At 47.9% G+C, this 19998-nt stretch overlaps 1 protein-coding gene across 1 annotated transcript in view; it reads right to left on the bottom strand.

Moving 5' to 3' along the window:
• Nucleotides 1–5521: 5521 nt before the first annotated feature.
• Nucleotides 5522–19998, bottom strand: part of LOC144154915 (arylsulfatase B-like) — an 84137-nt gene continuing 69660 nt past the window's right edge. Inside the window, exon 10 of the mRNA XM_077686033.1 lies at nucleotides 5522–5806. Within this exon, the coding sequence (XP_077542159.1) occupies nucleotides 5522–5806 (285 nt within the window). The remainder of the gene's footprint in view (nucleotides 5807–19998) is intronic.

Here is a 19998-nt window from a genome sequence, read left to right as displayed (position 1 = left end):
GTTGAGACAACAACTGCACCCATACAATACGCACCTGCGTTGGGGAACACGGGTCAAAACGCCCTAGTTGCCGATGTCAGCAGGGAAACCAAGGCGTGCACTTCCTCAGGGCTCAAAAAAATTGGCGACTTTCCGAAGCAGGTTGCTGACGGGACGGCAGTGGTTGCAAACATCCGTATGAAACGGTGAAAGTACGAGCCCAGACCGACAACGCTGCGGGCGTCTTTGGTCGACCTCGGATGCGGAAAGTGCTGTACAGAGCGAACCTTTCCGGGTTCAGGACGAATGCCATAATGTTGCTGCACGCCGGGGTTTGATGAATTCGACGTTTTCTTCCTCAATACGGAGGAGCTGACAGGAGAAGTTGTTGAATTTTCTCATATAAACAAGAATTCATCCTTACGCCCGCCTGGGAACAGTTGGGCGTAAAGGGTAATGAAAAATGCCTCAGTAACCTCAGATTTGCTGATGACGTTGCCTTGCTAAGTAACTCGGGGGAAGAATTGCAAAGCATGCTTACCGCACTGGACAAGCCGAGCAGAACCGGGGGCTTCAAAATTAATATGCAGAAAACTAAGTAATGATCAATAACCTTGGCAGAGCGCAGCGGTTTGACATAGGTGGCGAGGCCGTGGAAGTGGTAAGCGAATAAATCTTACCGGTACTCACCAACAGGGCAGAAACTTCGAGGCTCACTAAAACGGTACAACTTAGGTTGAGGATGACTCAGCGAGAAATTGAACGCAAGATGATAGGTGTAACATTAAGGGATAAGAAGAGAGCGGGGTGGATCAGGGAACAAACGCGTGTTTAAGACATATTAGCAGAAATTAAGAAAAATAAATGGGTGTGGGCAGGGCATGTAATGCGAAGGCAAGGTAACTGCTGGTCTTTAAGGGTAACAGAGGGGATCCCTAGAGAAGGCAAGCGTGGCCGGGGGCGGAAGAAAGTTAGATGGGGAGATGACACCAAGAAGTTTGCGGGGATGAACTGGTCGCAGTTAGCACAGGACCGGTATAATTGGAGATTTATGGGAGAGGCCTTTGCGCTGCCGTGGGCGTAGATAGGCCGATGACGAAGCAAGAATCTCGATACGTGTGTAAGCCAGCCTTCTCTGACGCTGTACGAGGAGGAAAAGACGTTTTCAGATTCGTCCTAGCTATGTGAGTGACTATGATGTCTTTATTCGGGTTTTATCTGATGTTTCAAATTTGTTTGTGTTTCCACCCCACCAGACTGTACTTTAGGTTATACATTTTCGTGATCCTTTTTAATAAAATTCTAGTTGCGAGTAAGCGCCCGTCTTGGGCATTCTTCTACATCTTTCGTCCGTTTGCGCGGTAACACTTAATGATTTGGAAGTTGAAATCTCTTGTGTGTTGCTTCTGGCCTTTTTCCTTGTTTATTAGTGTATGAATCTTTTAGACTTTCAGGCATGCTCAGCACGTTTCCAGACACACCGAAATATTTGAAGTCTTGCAGTATACCATCCTGAACCATCCAGTGGATCCTGTCGCACGTCGGTGTAGCGGGAAACGAACATGCTGACAGCTTAGCCAAGGACGCCTTATCATCTACAAGGATGGTGCAAACGAGGTGCGATTTCCAACGCATACAGAAACAGACCGTTCGCGAGCACTTTGGCAGCTGTGGCGAAGAGTACATCAACCAGTCGTGACGAAGGCCTGAAGAGAGCTGAAGCCTGCGTGCTCCACCTAGTAAGAGCAGACTCAGCCCGTGCACCAGCTTGGCTACATAAAATTAACATTGTTTCATCCCCTTTGTTCCCCTCATGCAGTGTGATTGGTGATATTGATCACTTCATTATGAAATGCTCCAAAACCAACCCTGAGCGGACGAACTTTTTCAGTGATTTCCAGAAGTGAGGTGTGCCCCATGCTATAGCGGAGGAGAATATTTTTCCTAGGGACCACTGGATTGGGCGAAGAGAGGTGTCTCATCTCCTACTCGGATTCTTGCAGTCCACAGGCCTAAGTGAGGTGTGGTGACATTGTTATGTCTGTTATTTAGGACTAAGTGAGGTGTGATGACTTTGAGAGTCTCTGATATTGTATTAGGGACGATTAGGCAGAGCAATTGCCGGCAGCTATGTAAGGCTAAGTCCACCTCGTTCAGCAATACTTACTACTTCTACTACTACTCCGGTGCCCAGGCGCATGCCGTTATTCGGCTGTACGCCGCTTACCAAAAGAACAACTTATAACCTGAGAACTTGCGTCGGCTGGTCTCCTCCTGAGCACCAGTTGCCAAATATTGTGCGGCCGTTCGCTTGCCGTAATTCGGCCGAGGACCGCTAACCGAATGAAAAACGTACATTCTGGGGACTTACGTCGGCCGGTCTCTTTCATAACATCGGTTGCCCGATGAAAACGAAGATTCTGCCGCCGGACGCGCGGTTCACCGTTGAAACAGCGAATACGCGGCAGCCGCGCTCCGGCCGGTGTCCTTTCGAAAACCAACTGCCACAAGAATACGAATATTCTGTGGCCGGTCGCTTGCCGTGCTCCGGGTGGACACCGCTTCCCAAAGGAAAAACAGATGTCCTAAGGCCGTACTTCGGCCGTTCTCTTTCTGAACATCGGCAGCCGAAAGTGAACTGAATATCTGGCAGCCGGGTACCTGCTGTTGTGTGCCTGAACACGGGCGGCCAGAGAAACGCCGAAGCACTGGTTGCCGTATGTTGGCTGTTAAACGTGTGATCAGTGGTTGCCAGAGCCTGGATGCTGGCCGGACTTGCCAGATAGCGGCCATAGACGGGCCGGTCTTGGGACACACTTTCTGCGCCGCCAGGGCATGACTGACGCGCTCCCCCAACGTCGCGAAAAAATTGTGCAAGGGCTGATTTCAGCCAGTCTGCCACTATACTTGAAGAAGCGCCTTTTTAAGGTGTGCGAGAAACTGACTTTTCTCGATGTTGCCGCCTTCAGGGAAGGCCTTAGACCGTACCGCGCGAACTTTATAGCCGTTGCATAGTTGCCGAAATCCGAACCACCATTTTTCTATAAGGGAGAGTCTCGGAAGGAGAGCGGCATTGGTGTCGAATAATGCAGGTCTTTGTCTGATGACATTCAATAAACGCTCACTGTTACCTTGCTTAGCAGTTTTTGAGGGGCTGCATGGCTAATATCAGTGCTTTAATGTGTAGGTTTGGGATAATAGACTATTAAGCCACTCAATACAATATTTTTTTACGTCTTGAGAAGGCAGCCAGGCGGAGAAAGCCGCCTGATAGGAACGCGGCGCATCCTTTGTGGCTTCTCGCTGGCGGCTTATAAACTCCCTACATTGGCCCACGAAACAGTGCAGGAAGGTCGTCGTTTTACTATCGCGCAGTGAATAGGAATGACATTGATTCATCTAGACACAGTTGCAGTAGTGAGATTTGTCAGGTGCAGCTTGGTAATGCTTACATGCAACATGAAAACAGCGTGGCTATTAAGTACTGCATGTTTGTATGCTTACAGCTGGAATACCGGGTAATTTGAAAGCGGCACTGCTTGCGTTTATAGCTTTCATTGGTATTCCGAAATATACCGGCCACTCATTCAGCTTCACGCAAGTGGAATATAGTTACTCAAACATCGATTGAGTACATCCCAGCTGTAAAAGCAATATTGTTACCACCTGTCTGTGAAGAAGAAATTATTGTTGCATATCTGAACATAGTGGCAGAAAGGGAACCGCAACAAATACTTTTAGTAATATGGAGTTCATAAAAGTATTTCTGTTGGCATACACCTCACTGCAAACTGTTGTGCAGGTTTTTCTATAGTGACGTGGCCAGAGTAGCATGGCGATTAATAGAAAATACCTAAATTTAGCAAGAAAGGTTCTAAATCCCTTGCGGTGTGTTGCTCGTTTTTAGGTTAATTACATATATATTTACCAGAAATCTACATGGATTTATTTATTCCGCGGACCTTCATTTTCTTCAAGAATTGGGCGTCCGGCCAGTAATTGCGACCCTTACACACCAAAAAACTTTTTTCCGCTGTTTTGGAGGGGACACTATGCAGACGTCTCAACGGACAACATAAACATATTTGTCACCGAAAACAAGTATTAGAAGCCGTTATAGATTTACCGCATATATTTTTCCGGAGCCCCTTTCGGAGCACCTCTCAAATTAGGCCATCTTCCGTACTATGAATTTAAATAATCATTTTCATCTTTTGGTTCCAAAAAGGGTCGCAGCCACTTTAGCAGCCTCACGAGCAACGGCTGACTCTTTTAGGTCACCAGTGAATTACTTCTCCTGCATTGCTGTTAACATTGACGCCAAGGTTTCTGATTTTGTGTACCCTTTTCGAACACTATATATATACAATGCGAAGGTTTAATACCTAAAAGAAACGTGAAGCGCTTCACATGCAACGTGCCGGCTATAAATACAAAGAGTATTCTCTATTTATTGCGAGGCCAACTCAAAGAAATTTTCAACCTTCTGAAACGCTTAGAGGCCGCCGAACACACCCGCGTCATTTTATTATATTTAGCTGGCTCTTCGCTACCATAGTTGGGAATACAGCGATTAATTTCCCATAACCATTTAAAGCCTACGTACAGTATTGAGATGGTATTGCAAAGTTTGGTTCGTGGAGTCTCCTCCCCATTACCATGGCCAGCCCAAATTTTACGCGAAAGTATTACTGAACGGCTTTCGGCAGGACCTTTTATTAAAGGCGCTAAGCGAATACCGTGCCTTGATTGAAATTACTAGAATTCCGTAACTGCCAACAGGCGACAGATTGCAAGCTTAGCCCAACAGGAAGGCTATAAACGAAACCCACGTGTTCTACAGTTTAAAGCGCAGGAAAGGAACTGAGTGATTTATTCAAAATATTGCGAACACTTCTGTGTAATTTCAGCGCGTTCGGTGTTCCATCACAATCATGCACAAAACGGAGGAGGGGGGCGGCAAGGTGGTTAGTGAGGCCATAGGCTTTAGCGCTGCCAGTTCTGTTCTATTATTCGAAGATAACGGAATTTGTTTGGCCTTTTTGCCTGTAACAGTACGCGCATGGGACACGAGCGGAGTGTTGTCCTTCGATATTGTTGAGATCAGCAGCAAGAGGGGATTTTTCCATTCATCTTCAGTTTTGATTTTGTTTGTTTTCATTACTAAAACGGTGGTGTGCAGTGCTAAGTAGTGTACTACGCAGTGATTGTATACACTGGGCTTATTCGCGACGGTGCTTTGAAAGCTGGAGGCTTCTTACTTGAAGCACAGTTGCCGACTTATTGAGCCCTATGTTTCTGGTAATTTGCGAGACATAAACGTGTAATGACGTTCTGAACACAAATATCTCGCCCCTGTTATTTCTATATTCATACGTTCATGTGGAACGTAGTTCCTCAAGTTTAAAATTGTAGCCCCAGTGCTACTTTCTTCTTGATAAGAGCACCTTGATTGCGAAGCAGTTGTTCTTTTTGGTGACTCGTACGTATTAAGAAATGGGATATGAGCTTATAAACCAACTTGTTTTAATACTGTCCCCATTTAAGACTCTTCGCCGCATTTCCTTGCCCACGGTGAACTCGACGCCGCGGCATAGCGCGCTGCTGTGGGGTCCGAACACGTGCTTCCGCCTCTGGATACTGTTGCTTGCTCGCCGGGTCTCCTGCTACAAGAGCAGGACAGAGGTTTGTCGCAGCTGGAGCCTTCCCATGGTCCCCAGGCACAGTTGTTGCACTCGGGAGTCGCCTCGGGCTCTAGGATATCTTCCACCGTGGGCACCGCGATAGAGGCGGCGGCTAACAGCTTCTCTGTTAGAGTGGCCACAAGCTGCATGGGCAAGACAAAGAGCCACTGTGCCAACTGGCTCCAAACTGTAACGTGCACTTCTAGATGTCACTATATAGTTATAGCCTCGCACTAATGTAAAATCTGCATTAAAAGACAAATAAAGTCAGGGGAGTTGTATCTCGCAAGGTATACGGTCAAACTCCGCTACAACGAAATTCACGGGGATCGCGAAAAATTTCGTTGTAGCGAGAATTTCGTTGTCGCGGAAAAATCAGTAAATAAAGAAAACAGGGCAGGCGTCTAACTGGCGTCGTGAAATCTCCCACCTACCTTTTCGCCCCAATGTTGCCAACTTGCTTGGAGCTCGCTCCGCCAAAAATAGCACCCTTTTTATAGCACGGAGTTTATATCGTAATTTGCGGTCACAACGCGTCTCGCGGCGCTTAGACCAGCGTTGTAATATGGGCGTCGTACTCGTGGAGATCCGCGCAAAAGCAGGCATCGTGAAATCACAGCGCGGAGTTTATATTTTAATTTGCGGTCACGGATATGCACAGGATAAGCACGACACTCTGGGAGCATTTTATTTCCAAAACTTGAAAAAAATCGCTGATTTTTGACTGTTTGCGCTTTCGCACGAGCAACGGGAGAATGCGCTGCTCACAGTCTGCGAGGAGCTGCATGGTGACATCATCGTCATGGGCGCCAAGGAAACTACGTAAAACGTCCAAGGAGTCCATGACCCTAGACGCGGTCACTGACGTCGGGACCGTCGGAACACCATGCCCGACTTCTTCGTCGTCGGATGAATCGGCGGCGGCGGCGGAGGCGGCGCGAGCACTCTTGAGGATCTCGGCATCACTCAGCTCCTCGTAGACGATCACGTCCGCGTCGGCATTTACGTAGTCGCTCAATGCTACGTTCTCAGGAACGATGCCGGCTTCCTCGAGAGCTGCCCATGCTTCGGCCGTTTCCTCCTCCTCCTCCGCCGCCGCCGCCGCTGCTTTTGAGCGCCGTCGGCGCCGGTAATCCGGACATCGAGAAGCGGCACCTTCTCGATGTCCGGATGTTCGGAGAAAATGTTGCTACTAATAATTTACATTGTTCGAACTTATCAAAATTAGTTAGAGTGGTTCAGTCCGTTGCAGATCGAGTGACTTGTGTCCCGGGAAAATGTCGTTGAACCGGGAGAACAATAAAAAAAGTGGTTCGTTGTGGAGAGAGTTTTAATACATTGGGGCCTATGGGATGCGGGCGGGGAATCGAAAAACCTTCGTTGAAGCGGGAATTTCGTTGTAGCGGAGTTCGTTGTAGCGGAGTTTGACTGTACTGTCAAGTTGGTCGTTATTACCCCACTGCGCCTCAAAATATTCCACTATTACATAAGAGGTGATTAGGACTTGCTATCTACATTTACTGCGGTGAAAACGTTTGATAATTCTGAAAGCATCATTTCAGTGGATCACAACAATTTCAACAGCCTTTTTCCTCCGTGTGGTTTTCGTTTCAAAATAAAACCCCGCAATTCTTTGTGCCTTCATGTGCCTACCACAGCGCACTGACAGGCGACTAAGATATAGTTACCAAAGGTGTATGCCCTGTGCTGTCGCAGGACATGAAAAGTGTCGCATGACTGGCCGCAAGTGATGAACGAACTTTACACGGTTTTAGAGTTTGCGATCACGACGATCATCCGGTTTTTAATGCTCCTGGAGAAAAACCAACAGGACGGTCAGTGAGACTCCGACCATTGTACAACCCCTAGCGTGTACCGCCCGGTATTTGTACAAAAATGCCTAATTTCTACAATTAACGCGTTCAATTGTGTCATACAGTTTAAGAACATTCGTACAGCTGAAGAAGAACGAGTTGAACAAATATTTGATTGTGGCAAAAAACAGCGCATAGAAACGGAACGGAAGACAAGAAAGAAAGAAACAAAGGTTCGGCCGTTTCTGTGGGCTGTTTTTCGCCATGATTGTAACGAAACTAGCCCGTCCTCCCACATTAGTACAGTTTGAAATATTTGAAAACCGTATAATACCAAAAATTTTAAAAACGTAAAAAAATTCATAAAGGCACCACAGATATAAACAATACGTATCGTATACACCACCTTCAAAAAACGCAGGCAAAAATATAAACCCTTGAAACAACCAACGAAGACACGAATAGTAAAATATTGAAAGCGAACCAACCCCGAAAATATTTACAGAGAAATGCATAAGTGTCCACGGTAACAGAGTTAATCCTTGTATTAGAATAAATAGAAAAAACTGAAAACATCTAAATACGAACTTGCGAGATCGAAAATACGGATCCCATTCAACTCCTTTACTCGACAAAGACAAAATTTCAAAACCCATGAAAAAGCTAACTGAACCCCGAATAAAAATTACGGTGAATGCTTAGAACTTGCTGAGAATGTGAAGACGAAAACCTAGTAGGACCTTCTGTTGTACACTTTATTGAACTTTCATGTAGCTCTCTTTGGGCCGCTGCTGCAGCTTCATCCATAGCCGCACCTCTCGACGGCGGTTATGACGAGCGGCTTTCGAGCTGCTCTAGCTTCTTTCGGCATAACGCGCTACCGCGGTCTTTCCCTTCCACCCGTTCCCCTCCGACGGCTTCACACGGCCTAGTGCGTTTCCGCCCGTAGCGATGTACAAAGAAGATCTGAGCACGCGCAAGGCGCGCACTGAAGGCTCTCTACGGTTCGTCACCCTTGCTCAGAGCCCTGCTCCGGCGCTGCTCATCCACTTCCCCGGTGGGCGCTCGCGGCTCTTTCTCTGAATGGCTGAACCAAAAATTTGCTCTACGCTTTTCTCAGGCGTTCGCGCTGAAACATCGGGAGAAACCAGAGATCGTGCAACGACCTGCATTTGCGCAAAAATGCATAGCTCATGAAGATAAGTCATCATCATCACCAGCCTATCTACGCCCACTGCAGGACAAAGGCCTCTCCCATTCTTCTCCCATTTCAAGATTACAGATTAAATATAAAGATTAAAGATAAAGAATTAAGCGATTAAAGATAAGTCATTTATTCGCCAAAATGGTTCAAATGTACATCATTGGCGAAAATAAATAATCTAAAACTAGAAAACCGTAAAATAACTCGACGTATGTGTCCTCTCACAGCAAATTTTCCTACTCATTTTGAAGTCATCCGTCGCAAGGATACTTACGCATTAGTAGATAATTCTCTGAATTTTGGCATATTTTGTGCGTTTACCAATTTGAACGGGTTTTTAACACTTGGTCTTTGTTATACTGTCTTTCTCTACTGATTGTGTTGTTTCTTTTTTTCCGCAGTATGGCCCTACCTGAATCCTGCTTACTCCAGAGTATGTGCTCATATATTGGGCCCGGTGGACTGCTGTACTCATAAACGGCCAGTCGTATATTTTACACCTATGGGCCTACATACTTATTTTTTCAGGATTATACTTCACAACGAATTTCGGGGTTAACGTCTGACCTTGCTCCCTGAAAGAGGAACAAGAACCTAATTACGTTTCAGCGAGTTACTGATTATTTGCAATCCTGATGGGATATCAAAATGGCTTTTGCTGATGCATGCAACGTCCAGAAATGTATAAAAAGTACATTAAGGCCCTTGAGAAGCCGAGCTAATTTTTATTACCGATTTTGCCAATCCAAGCACCCAAACAACAATTTGAAATGCTTCTTGTAATCAGGATGTAAAGAAATTAGCGCAGCTTGAACAAGTGGTGCAAGGTTGGAGAAACAGCAGAGCTGGGGGTCAACCCAGTTTGTTCCAGGTTTGCTTAGTTTTGCTAGGTTTTGCTAGGCTTCGCCGCAATACTCGGGGTTGGATCGTGGCCGTCTCATATGTTCTCGAGCTGCTACACGACGGCGTTCGGGCTGCGCTTCTACCTCGGGAGTTACATACTTCTTCGGCCGACCCACGTTGTGAGGGAGTGCACACGACGGGCAAGGCGTGGAGTCACGAGCCGCTGTGGGTCTGATCGCTTGTTCTTTTCAAGCGGAACTAGTGTGCGGAGAGGGGTAAGGGCCTCGTGCCTTGCAGTTTCAAGCAAACATGTGGCACCATCTGGTAGCGGCGCCGGAATTCTTTCCAAAGGACAAAACAATTAAACGCATACAGCAGTTCGCTACGGGGCTCAATTTAAACAACTGGAAAATTAGTCTAGAACAATTACCGCGTTTTATTACGGTCGCAGTTGTTATGTCCATAGAAATATTCTGCTGACGACTTGTGCGGGAATACCAGCTGAAATATTTTGGAAAGCGCCCCTTCTCCAATAAAAGCAGACGACAGTACACGGATCAGCTGCCTGCTACGCCGGTGTGCTCAAAGCACATAGTACCCGAGAAGAAATAAAAAGAACAGATCCACAGGTGCATTTGCGTATCTGCAAGCTACTTGGCGCAAGATCACTGCGATAAAGAGACATTCATGAAAGCTTCCTCACGCGCATCTATGTCCAAAGGTATTCGCATATTAAGCACGCGTTTATGAACAAATGAAAGCACTTAAAAGAGCACCGCGATATTTTCCTGAGCCCATCCAGCGAACTCATCGTAGTTTCAGCAGTTTGAGGTAGAGTTTAGCCGAGCAGTTGCATTTTTAAATCCCGGCCTCTACAAACCTTGAATCGTCGGGCTCTCAAAGCCTCATATCCTTGGTGTCGCAATATACACACGATCCTTTCGCTGCGATTTCCCACATACAACGGCGGACATCAAACCACTTCCGACACGTACAAGGCACAGTGGTGTTTACAGGGGAGAAATTCGCTGTTCGCCAAATGATGCCAGTTATGCCTTTACAAGGACCTAAAGGACCGAACAAACCAAATCCTTGCCGGCGCCGCTGGAATATTGCGTCGTAATTTAATGCTCTTGCGACGACGAGGGACCCCACTAAAAAGAAGCACAGAAGTGTCTCCATTGGTGAAGCGATCGTGGCTTCTCTCTCACACACATTATCGCTTCCAGGAGGCGATGCACACACACACGCAAACGCCTGCACTTCTCTTTCTTTTATAGAGTGGGCTCCCGGGTTTTGGCCTTTTTATTTTTGTCTTTCATTTGGCCGACGCCGCTGGTGTTTAGTTCAAGCCGTTGCGAAATTGCAGCGTGTTCTTACGGCGCGGAAACAAACCCGCGCTTGCATACAACCGATTTTGTCTTAAAGCAAAGCTTTTTACCTCTACCCCCCAAGGGTTTTTTAGCGAACGTTGGTGTCAACAGAAAACTCCCGCGAACAAATAAAAGAATTTACTGGAACCACCAGGAATCGAACCTGGAACTAATAGAGTATCAAAGCCAGAGCTCGTTGTCTTACCGATTTAGCTACGAGCCCACGCGGAGACGGGCAAAACAAGTGGAGCACTCCCCAAGCACATCTACGGGTTTAACCCCTGCATTCTCGCTGAATGCCACGCGATAGCGATTAAAGGAAGCTCACACCAACCCATGCCATCTCACTTCTAGTACGCAAATTCTAGTACGCCTGTGGCTTCCAGTGTTCACGTAAAAAATCTCAGCACCTTGTCGTCCCCCGTCACGCCATACGTCACCTCACCGAACACATTCAAATACTCCTTGATGGCCAGGCCGTCACTCGAAGCCCCAGCATGAAGATCATGAGCCTACATCTTCAGGCCATCAAGAAGAGTGACATATCCTTGCCGAGCCTCAAACACAGCATCAACAAAATCATACACATGATCAGGCGAGTTGCCACCAAGCAGCAAGGCCTAAAGGAATCCGATACCTTTGGACTAGTTCAAGCATTTGTCCCTTGGAGAATCACTTACGTCAACCCCCTGTCTTCTCGGCAAGGAGGACATAAAGATGCTTTATATAATGATTAGAAACGTGGTTGAGCAAGCCATTCGTCTTCGCATGAGTGCGTCCACAGAGAGGCTGCTTAGCACGGTGCTCTACAACACGGTGGAAGAGCTGATAGAGGGCCAGGTTTATATCTAGGAGCTCCGATTGAGCAGAACTGCGGCGGGTCGTCACATCCTTCGCCAGATTGGCTGGGCAGCACAGAATGTCACTCCCCTTGATGTACTCCTGGACTTTTGACGACGAAATCTAAAGATGCTCCCTTTATCAGAGTGGTTTCTTGGGCGAGTTGGTCATTCATCGTGTAAGTAAGCGCGAAATGAACAAGGGCAAACGAAGTGAACGGGACACGGCGCTGCATCCCGTTCACTTCGTTCGTCCTTGTTCATGTCGCGCTTAATTAGACGATGCTCCCTTTGCTTAGAAATATGAACCCCTGTTACCCCTCACACGATGAGGGTCACCGACAAGTACGCGCTCAAGCGCTCAACACCACCCTCGGTGGGGATCATGCAGTTATCTACACAGACGCCTCCCAACATCGAGGGCAGCAGTACGCCAACATCGTGGCTACCTCCAGAACACACCTCCTTGCTTGTGCCTCACTCAAGACCGAAGACATGACGGCAGCAGAAGAGGCAGGCATCGCCTTGGCTCTCACTCAACCAGGAGTTCGTAAGATAGTGACCGATTCCCAACAAAAAACTACTCCCCATTCAGCTCATTTTGAACACCCGCTCACGATTCCATGGAGGGCAACCAATACGCCCACTAAGCCTGCACGTTTACCCCCCGTGCTATGGAGCTGCACGAGGACAGTCACCCGCTCGTTTCAGGGACATAACCTGCCCGTTCAGGGACATAACCCAGCATTATCGCCTTCTGATACAGACCCTACATTCGCCTTACCCTGAACTTTCCATAGAACAACAAACTACCCTACGGCTCATACAATCCGGCTCCTTCCTACACACGACGCGTCTTCCCTTAATGCCCAGAATCGCTACGACGCTGAATGTAAATTTTGCTCACAAGTAGGAACACTCCGCCACATAATCGGGGTGTGCAACTTTAGCCCTGAGCACCCTCCTCTCTTTCCGTCACCTATCGAACAAGAGCAATGGGAGATGCTGCTGTCCAGTCCCTCAGTGCCTACCCAGCTTCAGCTGGTGGACAGAGAACAGGCAACGCGCGCTGAATATGGGCTACAGTGAAGAAGGAACCACTCCCCTGGGCCGCACTCCGGGCCGTTGAGAAATCTGAATAGAAGTATTTCCTCCTCCCCATGCTCCTCCCCCGTCTCTGCCGCCGGTCTCGTCGCCGCCGTCCGCGACGGCAGAGACGGAGAAGTGAGATCGGCCAACACCAGGTTTGAGAGTTTCCATTCAAGAGATTCCAGAGTTTCCACTCAAGTGTTACACCAATACAAGTCAACCAACCACCGTTCATGCATCATGCATGAATTCAACCTTACCGAGAACATCTCTTTGAAGTAATAGATGGTGTGGTTAAGTGCAATTCACGTCTCTCTGGTTTCACTATTTGTAGAGCGACGTGAGTGAATTTAAGTGACGTTGCATGGGTAATCGTTGTGGGTGCCGTTTACAGCTTTGCTTTCTAACCACATTTACAGGGTGGATTGGCGCTGATTTTTTTTATGAATCGCTTTCCTGTCGCCCCTGCCAAACCTTTTCTCTTTGTTAAAGTACCGTTTAGCTGTTTATATATCATAGCAAAAGAATAGCGGCCATTCTTTTTTTGGTGTGCTGATATTCCTACACTGCCGAACAAGACGCTACGGGACGTCGCCTGCACGCGGAATTCAGAAGTCATGCCTTCGTTGACCACAAGGTGGCGCGGAACGAAGCAAATAAGTTTCGCCACCATTCTAGCACCCGAGGCCCATAGGGGAAAGTGGAAGGGAGTGTGCCATTCGAAAATGATACATGAAGCCGTTGGCTGCATACAAGATCACTACACGTTGGAGCCTAGAGCACGACTGCGCCGAGCAGCGTCTATGTTCGTGTCGCCGCGTCGGCTCAGTGACGTCGTAGCTAGGCGAGGCTTTACATAAACGCCTACGCAACTGCGCGAAGTTCGTGCCGGGCGCCTCACGCCGGAGGACACTTTTCCTTGGTAATTTTTTTTTGCTAACGCCACCGGACGAAGCTTAAGCTTAAACCTCTCTGCTGTTAAAATAAATTTTAGCCTTTTGCCATTTTCGTCAGTTAGTCTCATACTTCTTAGGATAGCAGTTGACTCTGTTTGTGAAAGTTGCTGATGGAAACAGGTTTGGAATTCTTATACTTTTCGGAGGATAACGCCCTGGGCCAAAAGCCTCCAGCCGGCCTACTCCGCGTTTTGCAAGCAGCGCAGCATGTCTCCGCAGCGCTGAACTCCCCGAAATTTAGTGCCCTAGAGGGGCCGATAATCAATCATGAGATGCGCTCTGCGGTCTCTTCACGATCAATGCAGGAGAGGCGAAGACGGAAGAGGGCAAATGACGCCACTTTCACCAGCAGTCTTTCTCTCTTTTGTTTTAGTAGCCACGTTATTGAGTCTAAAACAAGGACACCCCCCCCCCCCCAACTAATTTCCCCGTACTAAACCCCCGTACGAAAGACCCCGTACTAAAGCCGAAAAACACGATTTAGGCATGCGAAAATTTGCAGTCTCTACAGTTTTTTTACGTAACCGTCAATACGTGTTTGGGCAGGTCAGATATTTAGATTCCAAGATACTGAGATTCGGATTGCCAAGATTCTGAGGTTGTTATCTCAGAACCTTGGCATATCGGCTTGTCTTGGGATTTTCAGGTTTTATTCTACTGCACCTGGGTGATAACAAACATTGGTCCATTTTTACCAACGTACTCTTGATTTGTAGAAGCATTTTTTTTTTACTGTATATTGCCACAATTCGAAGAAATGTACTTGCTTACCCATTTGGACAAATCTGAGCTTGGGGTCTCATTTGACAGATCGAAGCAAACATGATTTTTATTCAGCGTTTAGTGTGTGCACTTCGATAAAATTAGGGAGATTCCTTCTGCTCTGAGCGGCGAATGAAGGTCATCTGTTTATAGGACCCCTCAGTGGTTAAGGCGTTGTGCCGCTGGGCACGAAGACGCGGGTTCGATTCCCGGACGCGACGGCGGCTTTTCTGGTGGAGGCGAAAAGCAAAAACGCCCGTGTGTATGAGATTTCGGCGCGCGTAATGATCCCCAGGTCATCCGGAGCCCTCCACTACGGCGCGCCTCATCGCCCACGTTGCGTCGGCGCGTTAAACGCCCCAATCAATCAATCAAGCAACGTTTAGAGCACCCCTTTTCGCCTTTTCATACATGAGTTGCCATTAAGTCCAGAAAGTTTATTTGTATTCGTGTACGTGCGGACCTGCGGGCACGTCTGCACGCGCGCGCGTGTGTGCGTGTGCGCGTGTGTATGTGTTTGTGCGTGTGTGCGTGCTTGTACGCGTGTGGGCGTGTGCGCATGCGTACGTGTGTGTGTGTGTGTGCGTGTTCGCTGATCGATTGATTGATTATGAGGTTTAAAGCGCTGAAACCACACAGGTTATGAAGCGGGCGGTGGATGGCTTCGGAATAATTTTGAGGTCGCGGGTTCGATTCCCGGCCGCGGCGGCCGCTTTTTTGATGGAGGCGAAAAGCAAAAACGCCCGTGTGTACGAGATTTCGGCGCACGTTAAAGATCCCCAGGTGGTCAAAATTAATCCGGAGCCCTCCACTACGGCGCGCCTCATCGCCTGCGTTGCGTCGGTGCGTTAAACCCCACAATCAATCAAATCATCAATCAAACGGAATAATTTTGGCCACCTGGGGATATTTAATGTGCGCCCAAATCTCGAACACATGCGTGTATTCGTGAGTGCGTGCGTGAGTGCGTGAGTGTGTGTGTGTGTGTGTGTGTGTGTGCGCGCGTGCGTGCGTGTGTATGTGCATGTGTGTGCGTGTGTGTGTGTGCGTGCGTGCATGTGCGCGTGCGTGCGTGCGCGCGTGGGTGCTTGCGTGCGTGCGTGTGTGCGTGTGCGCGTGCGTGAGTGCGTGCGTGCGTGGTGTGCGTGGTGTGCGGTACGTGTGTGTGTGCGTGTGTGTCTGTGTGCGTGTGTGCGTGTGTGTGTGTGTGTGTTTGTGTGTGCGTGTGTGCCTCTGTGTGTCAGTGAGCGAGTGCGCGTGTGCGTGTCACGGAAGAGGCTTTTATTGTGCAGGAAATGGCTGCAAAAAGCCTAAGCTAAAACAGTGGTGACGACTGGACACACACGGAAAAAAATTGGAGATCATGTGGTGGTGATAGCTGTTTACAGTCAAAATAGGGCAATTACCGTAAAGTTCAAATTTCTGAATGGTGGTCACTCGCATTTTTCCTCTCCTTTGTGCCTTTTAGAGAAGGGGTCATCTGGGACAAAATTCGGAGTTACTTCCACTTCAAAAGGTTCCGCTTAGATAGAGCTGGCACTGCTTGACTGAGGAAGAACAGCACGGGAAGGACAAGAGGCAAGCAGAGCTTTTGCGCATGCATCAGATGCCCGCAACCAACCACAAATAATGCTTTGAAATGGGAGTTAACTTGATGCTTTTGGGATGAGCACGACCGAGAACCCCTGCTCTCGTCGTGAAGGTCGGGACGTATGGGATCACAGTACATATGGCTTCAGCCAGAAAACATGGACTATGCCAGGCAAACGGTAGCGATATTAGATGCGAAGCATCTCATGCTAGGGGCTGTGTCCCTCCCTCCCTTGTTGTCGTTGTTGTCTGCCGTCCGCACTCTACTGCGCATGTGCGTCTCTTCAGCCCCGACAGCGTTTGGCCTGACGTCAGCGCAGTCAACTATAAATAAAAGAAATAGTTAGGCGGCGCCCGGTTTCGAACCCACGACTCTCTGGCCGCAACGGGAGGTACATGGCGCTCTTCCCACTGCGCTACAAACCATTTGTTTTTTCTTTATTGCCGGCTTCAGACATAATCTAGAAACATCGGTACATATAATAAAATCGCTGACTTCACTTAAGCCAGCGTTGCATGACTAAAAACGGGGCCTAGACAATACCTTTTCAAATTCATGCAACCATTCAGGAGTACATTGTTTACTCTTCCACATTTCTGCAATACGTTGGGGAATCTCACAGAAATACTGCCTTGCTGGCCTTCCGTCTACGTCACAATGCCGAAACGCCATTCGAGACCTCCATATTCCATGGAGGACCAGCAACATCACAAGGTCATAAGGCACTCCATTATCGTTGTGCACCGCTAAAAACCGAATACCGTAAGGGCTCAACGGAAACTCCTTTTTCAATGTTCGCTGAAGAACGTCCCACAAAAACTTTGCGCTACAAACCAAGACGGAAGCATGTGCTACGAACGCGCCTTATGTCCTTCACTCTTTCAAACTACGTCAAGAAGCTACTGATACAACGAAGGCACGCGAAGTCGAACGTCAACGGAAACGACGAACTGAAAACTTTAGAGGAGGATGTTGAATTTCCCATGGGAAAGCTGTGGCGGGAAGCGCCACGCGCCTTGCAAAAACCACAGAAGAGGACGAAGAGGGCGGGCAGCGGGGTAGGAGCGTGAGCACGCAATAAAGAAAGACGAGAACCAGGAGGTGTTCTATCAGGTAACGGGAGTGTCAGTGTCTTCGCTGTCTCTACATTTCTCTACATTCCTCTGTCTCTACATGGGGGTTCACACTACGTTCCCATTCGTGCTCCGATAAATGAAACAACATAACGGCAACACAATGGAACCTACACGGAACCCCCATGATGCTTCGCATCCTCCTCATGGTTCCCCACGGGAAGATGGTGTAATTATTCATTATTCTGCGTTGAGAATTGCGGTATTTTGGCCATTTTATTCTTTTTGACTGTGGCGTAAGGGATGTCATTCACTGCGTGGACAATCACAAATGACCAGACAAGCTTGTCGGCTTCTTGCATATTCCTTCGGTCTTCGTGGCCCCCCTTCGGTCTTCTTTTTCCATGTTCGGTGGAACATGGAAAAAGAATTGGAAGAATTGGCAGTATTGGGCGAGTTTGTAATCCATCCTAACAATGCAGCGCAACAGAAAAAAGGACTTAAGCTGAGGCCAACAGGGCGCAAGCACAATGCTATTTTCTTCAAAATAGTACTGGAGGCGCACCTGTACGATGTTTTTTAGATGTTTGCCCACACAGTATTTTGGGAACTTCGGTCGGGGATAGGCGACATGCGGCCCTGTACCAGATTTCGGAATGAGTTGTACCTGCGTCTTCTAGCCTAGGGAAGACTATTAGATGTCGAAAAAATTGTTAAAACAATGGTCAGCAGCGCCAGAATTTGCTCGAGCTTTTGTATTACTTTTATTACTGCTAGGCACCGTGTTTTTTTTACTCGAGCAGGAACTACCCTGACCACAGGGCTGTATCACACAAAAAAACACGAAGAAACGCGCATGGATCAAAATCTCGCTCGCAGTTTTGGTTGGCTTTCAGCTGCAGTCGTGAGAGCATCAAGCATGAATTCTGGAACAATTAGCTGCAATGAGTCTGATGCGCACGCTGTAGGCCATAGTCGACATCGGCAGAAAACTCGGCGACAAGCCCAGCTGAAAGAAACGCTTTTGCTCTCATCTGACACGACTATGCCTAGGGATCCTGCGAAGCGTTTCTGCATCTTACTTTCACTGAACCTTTTATTGCGTGGGGCAGTGTTTTGTTGCGTATAGTTGGGAAAGACCCGCAACCGCACGGCAAAGACTATTTCCTTAAATAAGTTATCCGTGCCGTCAGTACGAGGGCAGTGGGTCCAAAAGGTATCCCGGAGGTAACTACGCCTCTCATCGCAGGCTTTGACCGCGGTCAGCGGACATCGCAACTTCGCCTTTTGTTGGTCTTGCAAGTCACCTTGAAGTTAAGAAGCTGCCACAAACGTGACATCAATAATGTGTAAGAGCGGCATCCTTGAAAGAAATTTTCGTCGAATAGTGCTTCCTGCGCTGGAAAAACATTTTTACCACAAAAATGACGGCGCCGCCACGTTGGTAATGCCCCGGTTGGACCTGGTCTGCACAAATTAAAGCCGTTCGTATCAAATACTGCACGTGCGCCGGTAAGCTGTCCGCAGAAAGGGAGCTCCTCAACGTGACACTGTGACTGTCTGGTTTAACGCGCGGACGCAAGCAGGCGATGAGGCGCGCCGTAGTTGAGGGCTCCGGGTTAATTTTAACCACCTGGGGTTCTTTCACGTGCGCCGAAATCTCGAACACACCATCGTTTTTGCTTTTCACCTCCATAATAAAAAGCGGCCACCGCGGCCGTCAACGTGACACCAAACTCAAGCAATTTCAATGTGATAATGAACTGAAGTTGTAAATATGAACGCAGGCTTCAATAAATACCACGTCGATTTCTTGCTATTCGCCGAGGCGACACATACCGGTATCAACCCGCCGCGGTGGCTCAGTGGCTAAGGCGTTGGTAAGGGCGCGATTTCGATCGCGGCCGCGATGATACCTTTCTCATGAACGTGAGAAGAGAAAGGCACGCCTCATATCCCATGCTTAGCTTTGGCGCGCTAAACCCCAAAATTAATCAGTTACATCCCGATATCAGTCGCACCCTGCAAGGGGCCATCATTCTCCCCGCGGCTTGTTTATCAAGCATTCGTTTATCAAGCATTCGGCTTGTGAAAGCGTGGCTTCGTTCAGCGGCGTCCCCCAAATGACTGGCTGGACCGGGCATGGTGCAGTTGCATCGTGAAAAAAAAATTGAAAGGGTGAGGTACAGAGCGTTCACAGAGATATCAACTTTGTGATGCGTGTGGCGGTAGACGCATATGGTGCTTTGCATGAGTGACTCTAAGAAAGTTATGAGTTATGCATGAGTTGCTCTAAGAAAGGGCTTGCACAAAGAAAATACCGCTTTTTCGCAATCTCCCTCAACACATCATTTAGGTTTACATCATTATCTGGTTGGTGCGAGACAATTGTTTCAAAAACCTGCGCTCTTGTCGAAAATGTGGCGGTTACGTAACGTGCTGCAGTGTGATTTATCAGCGTTAAAAAACATCTTCAAACCTAATACTTAAAACTCCTTATTTTTAGAAACATAACAACACAAACACTGTTTCTTTGTGATAACCTTTGGATTCTGTGGAATTTCAGTTCTTTTTTTACCACTTTCCCCTCCGACGGCAGAGCAACTGGTTTGCCCCCGTGAAGACAAAATCCCGCCGACGCCCATGCTTAAAGGAGCCATGAAGAGAAAATGCAAGTTGGTTTTATTCGAAAGATTTCGTGTTTTATAGTGCCCCCAGCGCTTGTCCGGATACAAACAGTGCTTTATTCACTGAGAAATTAAACAATTTAGGTTAAAATTTTGATTTTCCC

Source organism: Haemaphysalis longicornis, unplaced genomic scaffold, assembly GCF_048455015.1.
Source record: "Haemaphysalis longicornis isolate Haplotype H1 unplaced genomic scaffold, Haemaphysalis longicornis Haplotype H1 scaffold_1, whole genome shotgun sequence".
NCBI lineage: Eukaryota > Metazoa > Arthropoda > Arachnida > Ixodida > Ixodidae > Haemaphysalis > Haemaphysalis longicornis.
Note: the sequence above shows the minus strand (reverse complement) of the source record. Positions and strands in the feature narration are given on the sequence as shown.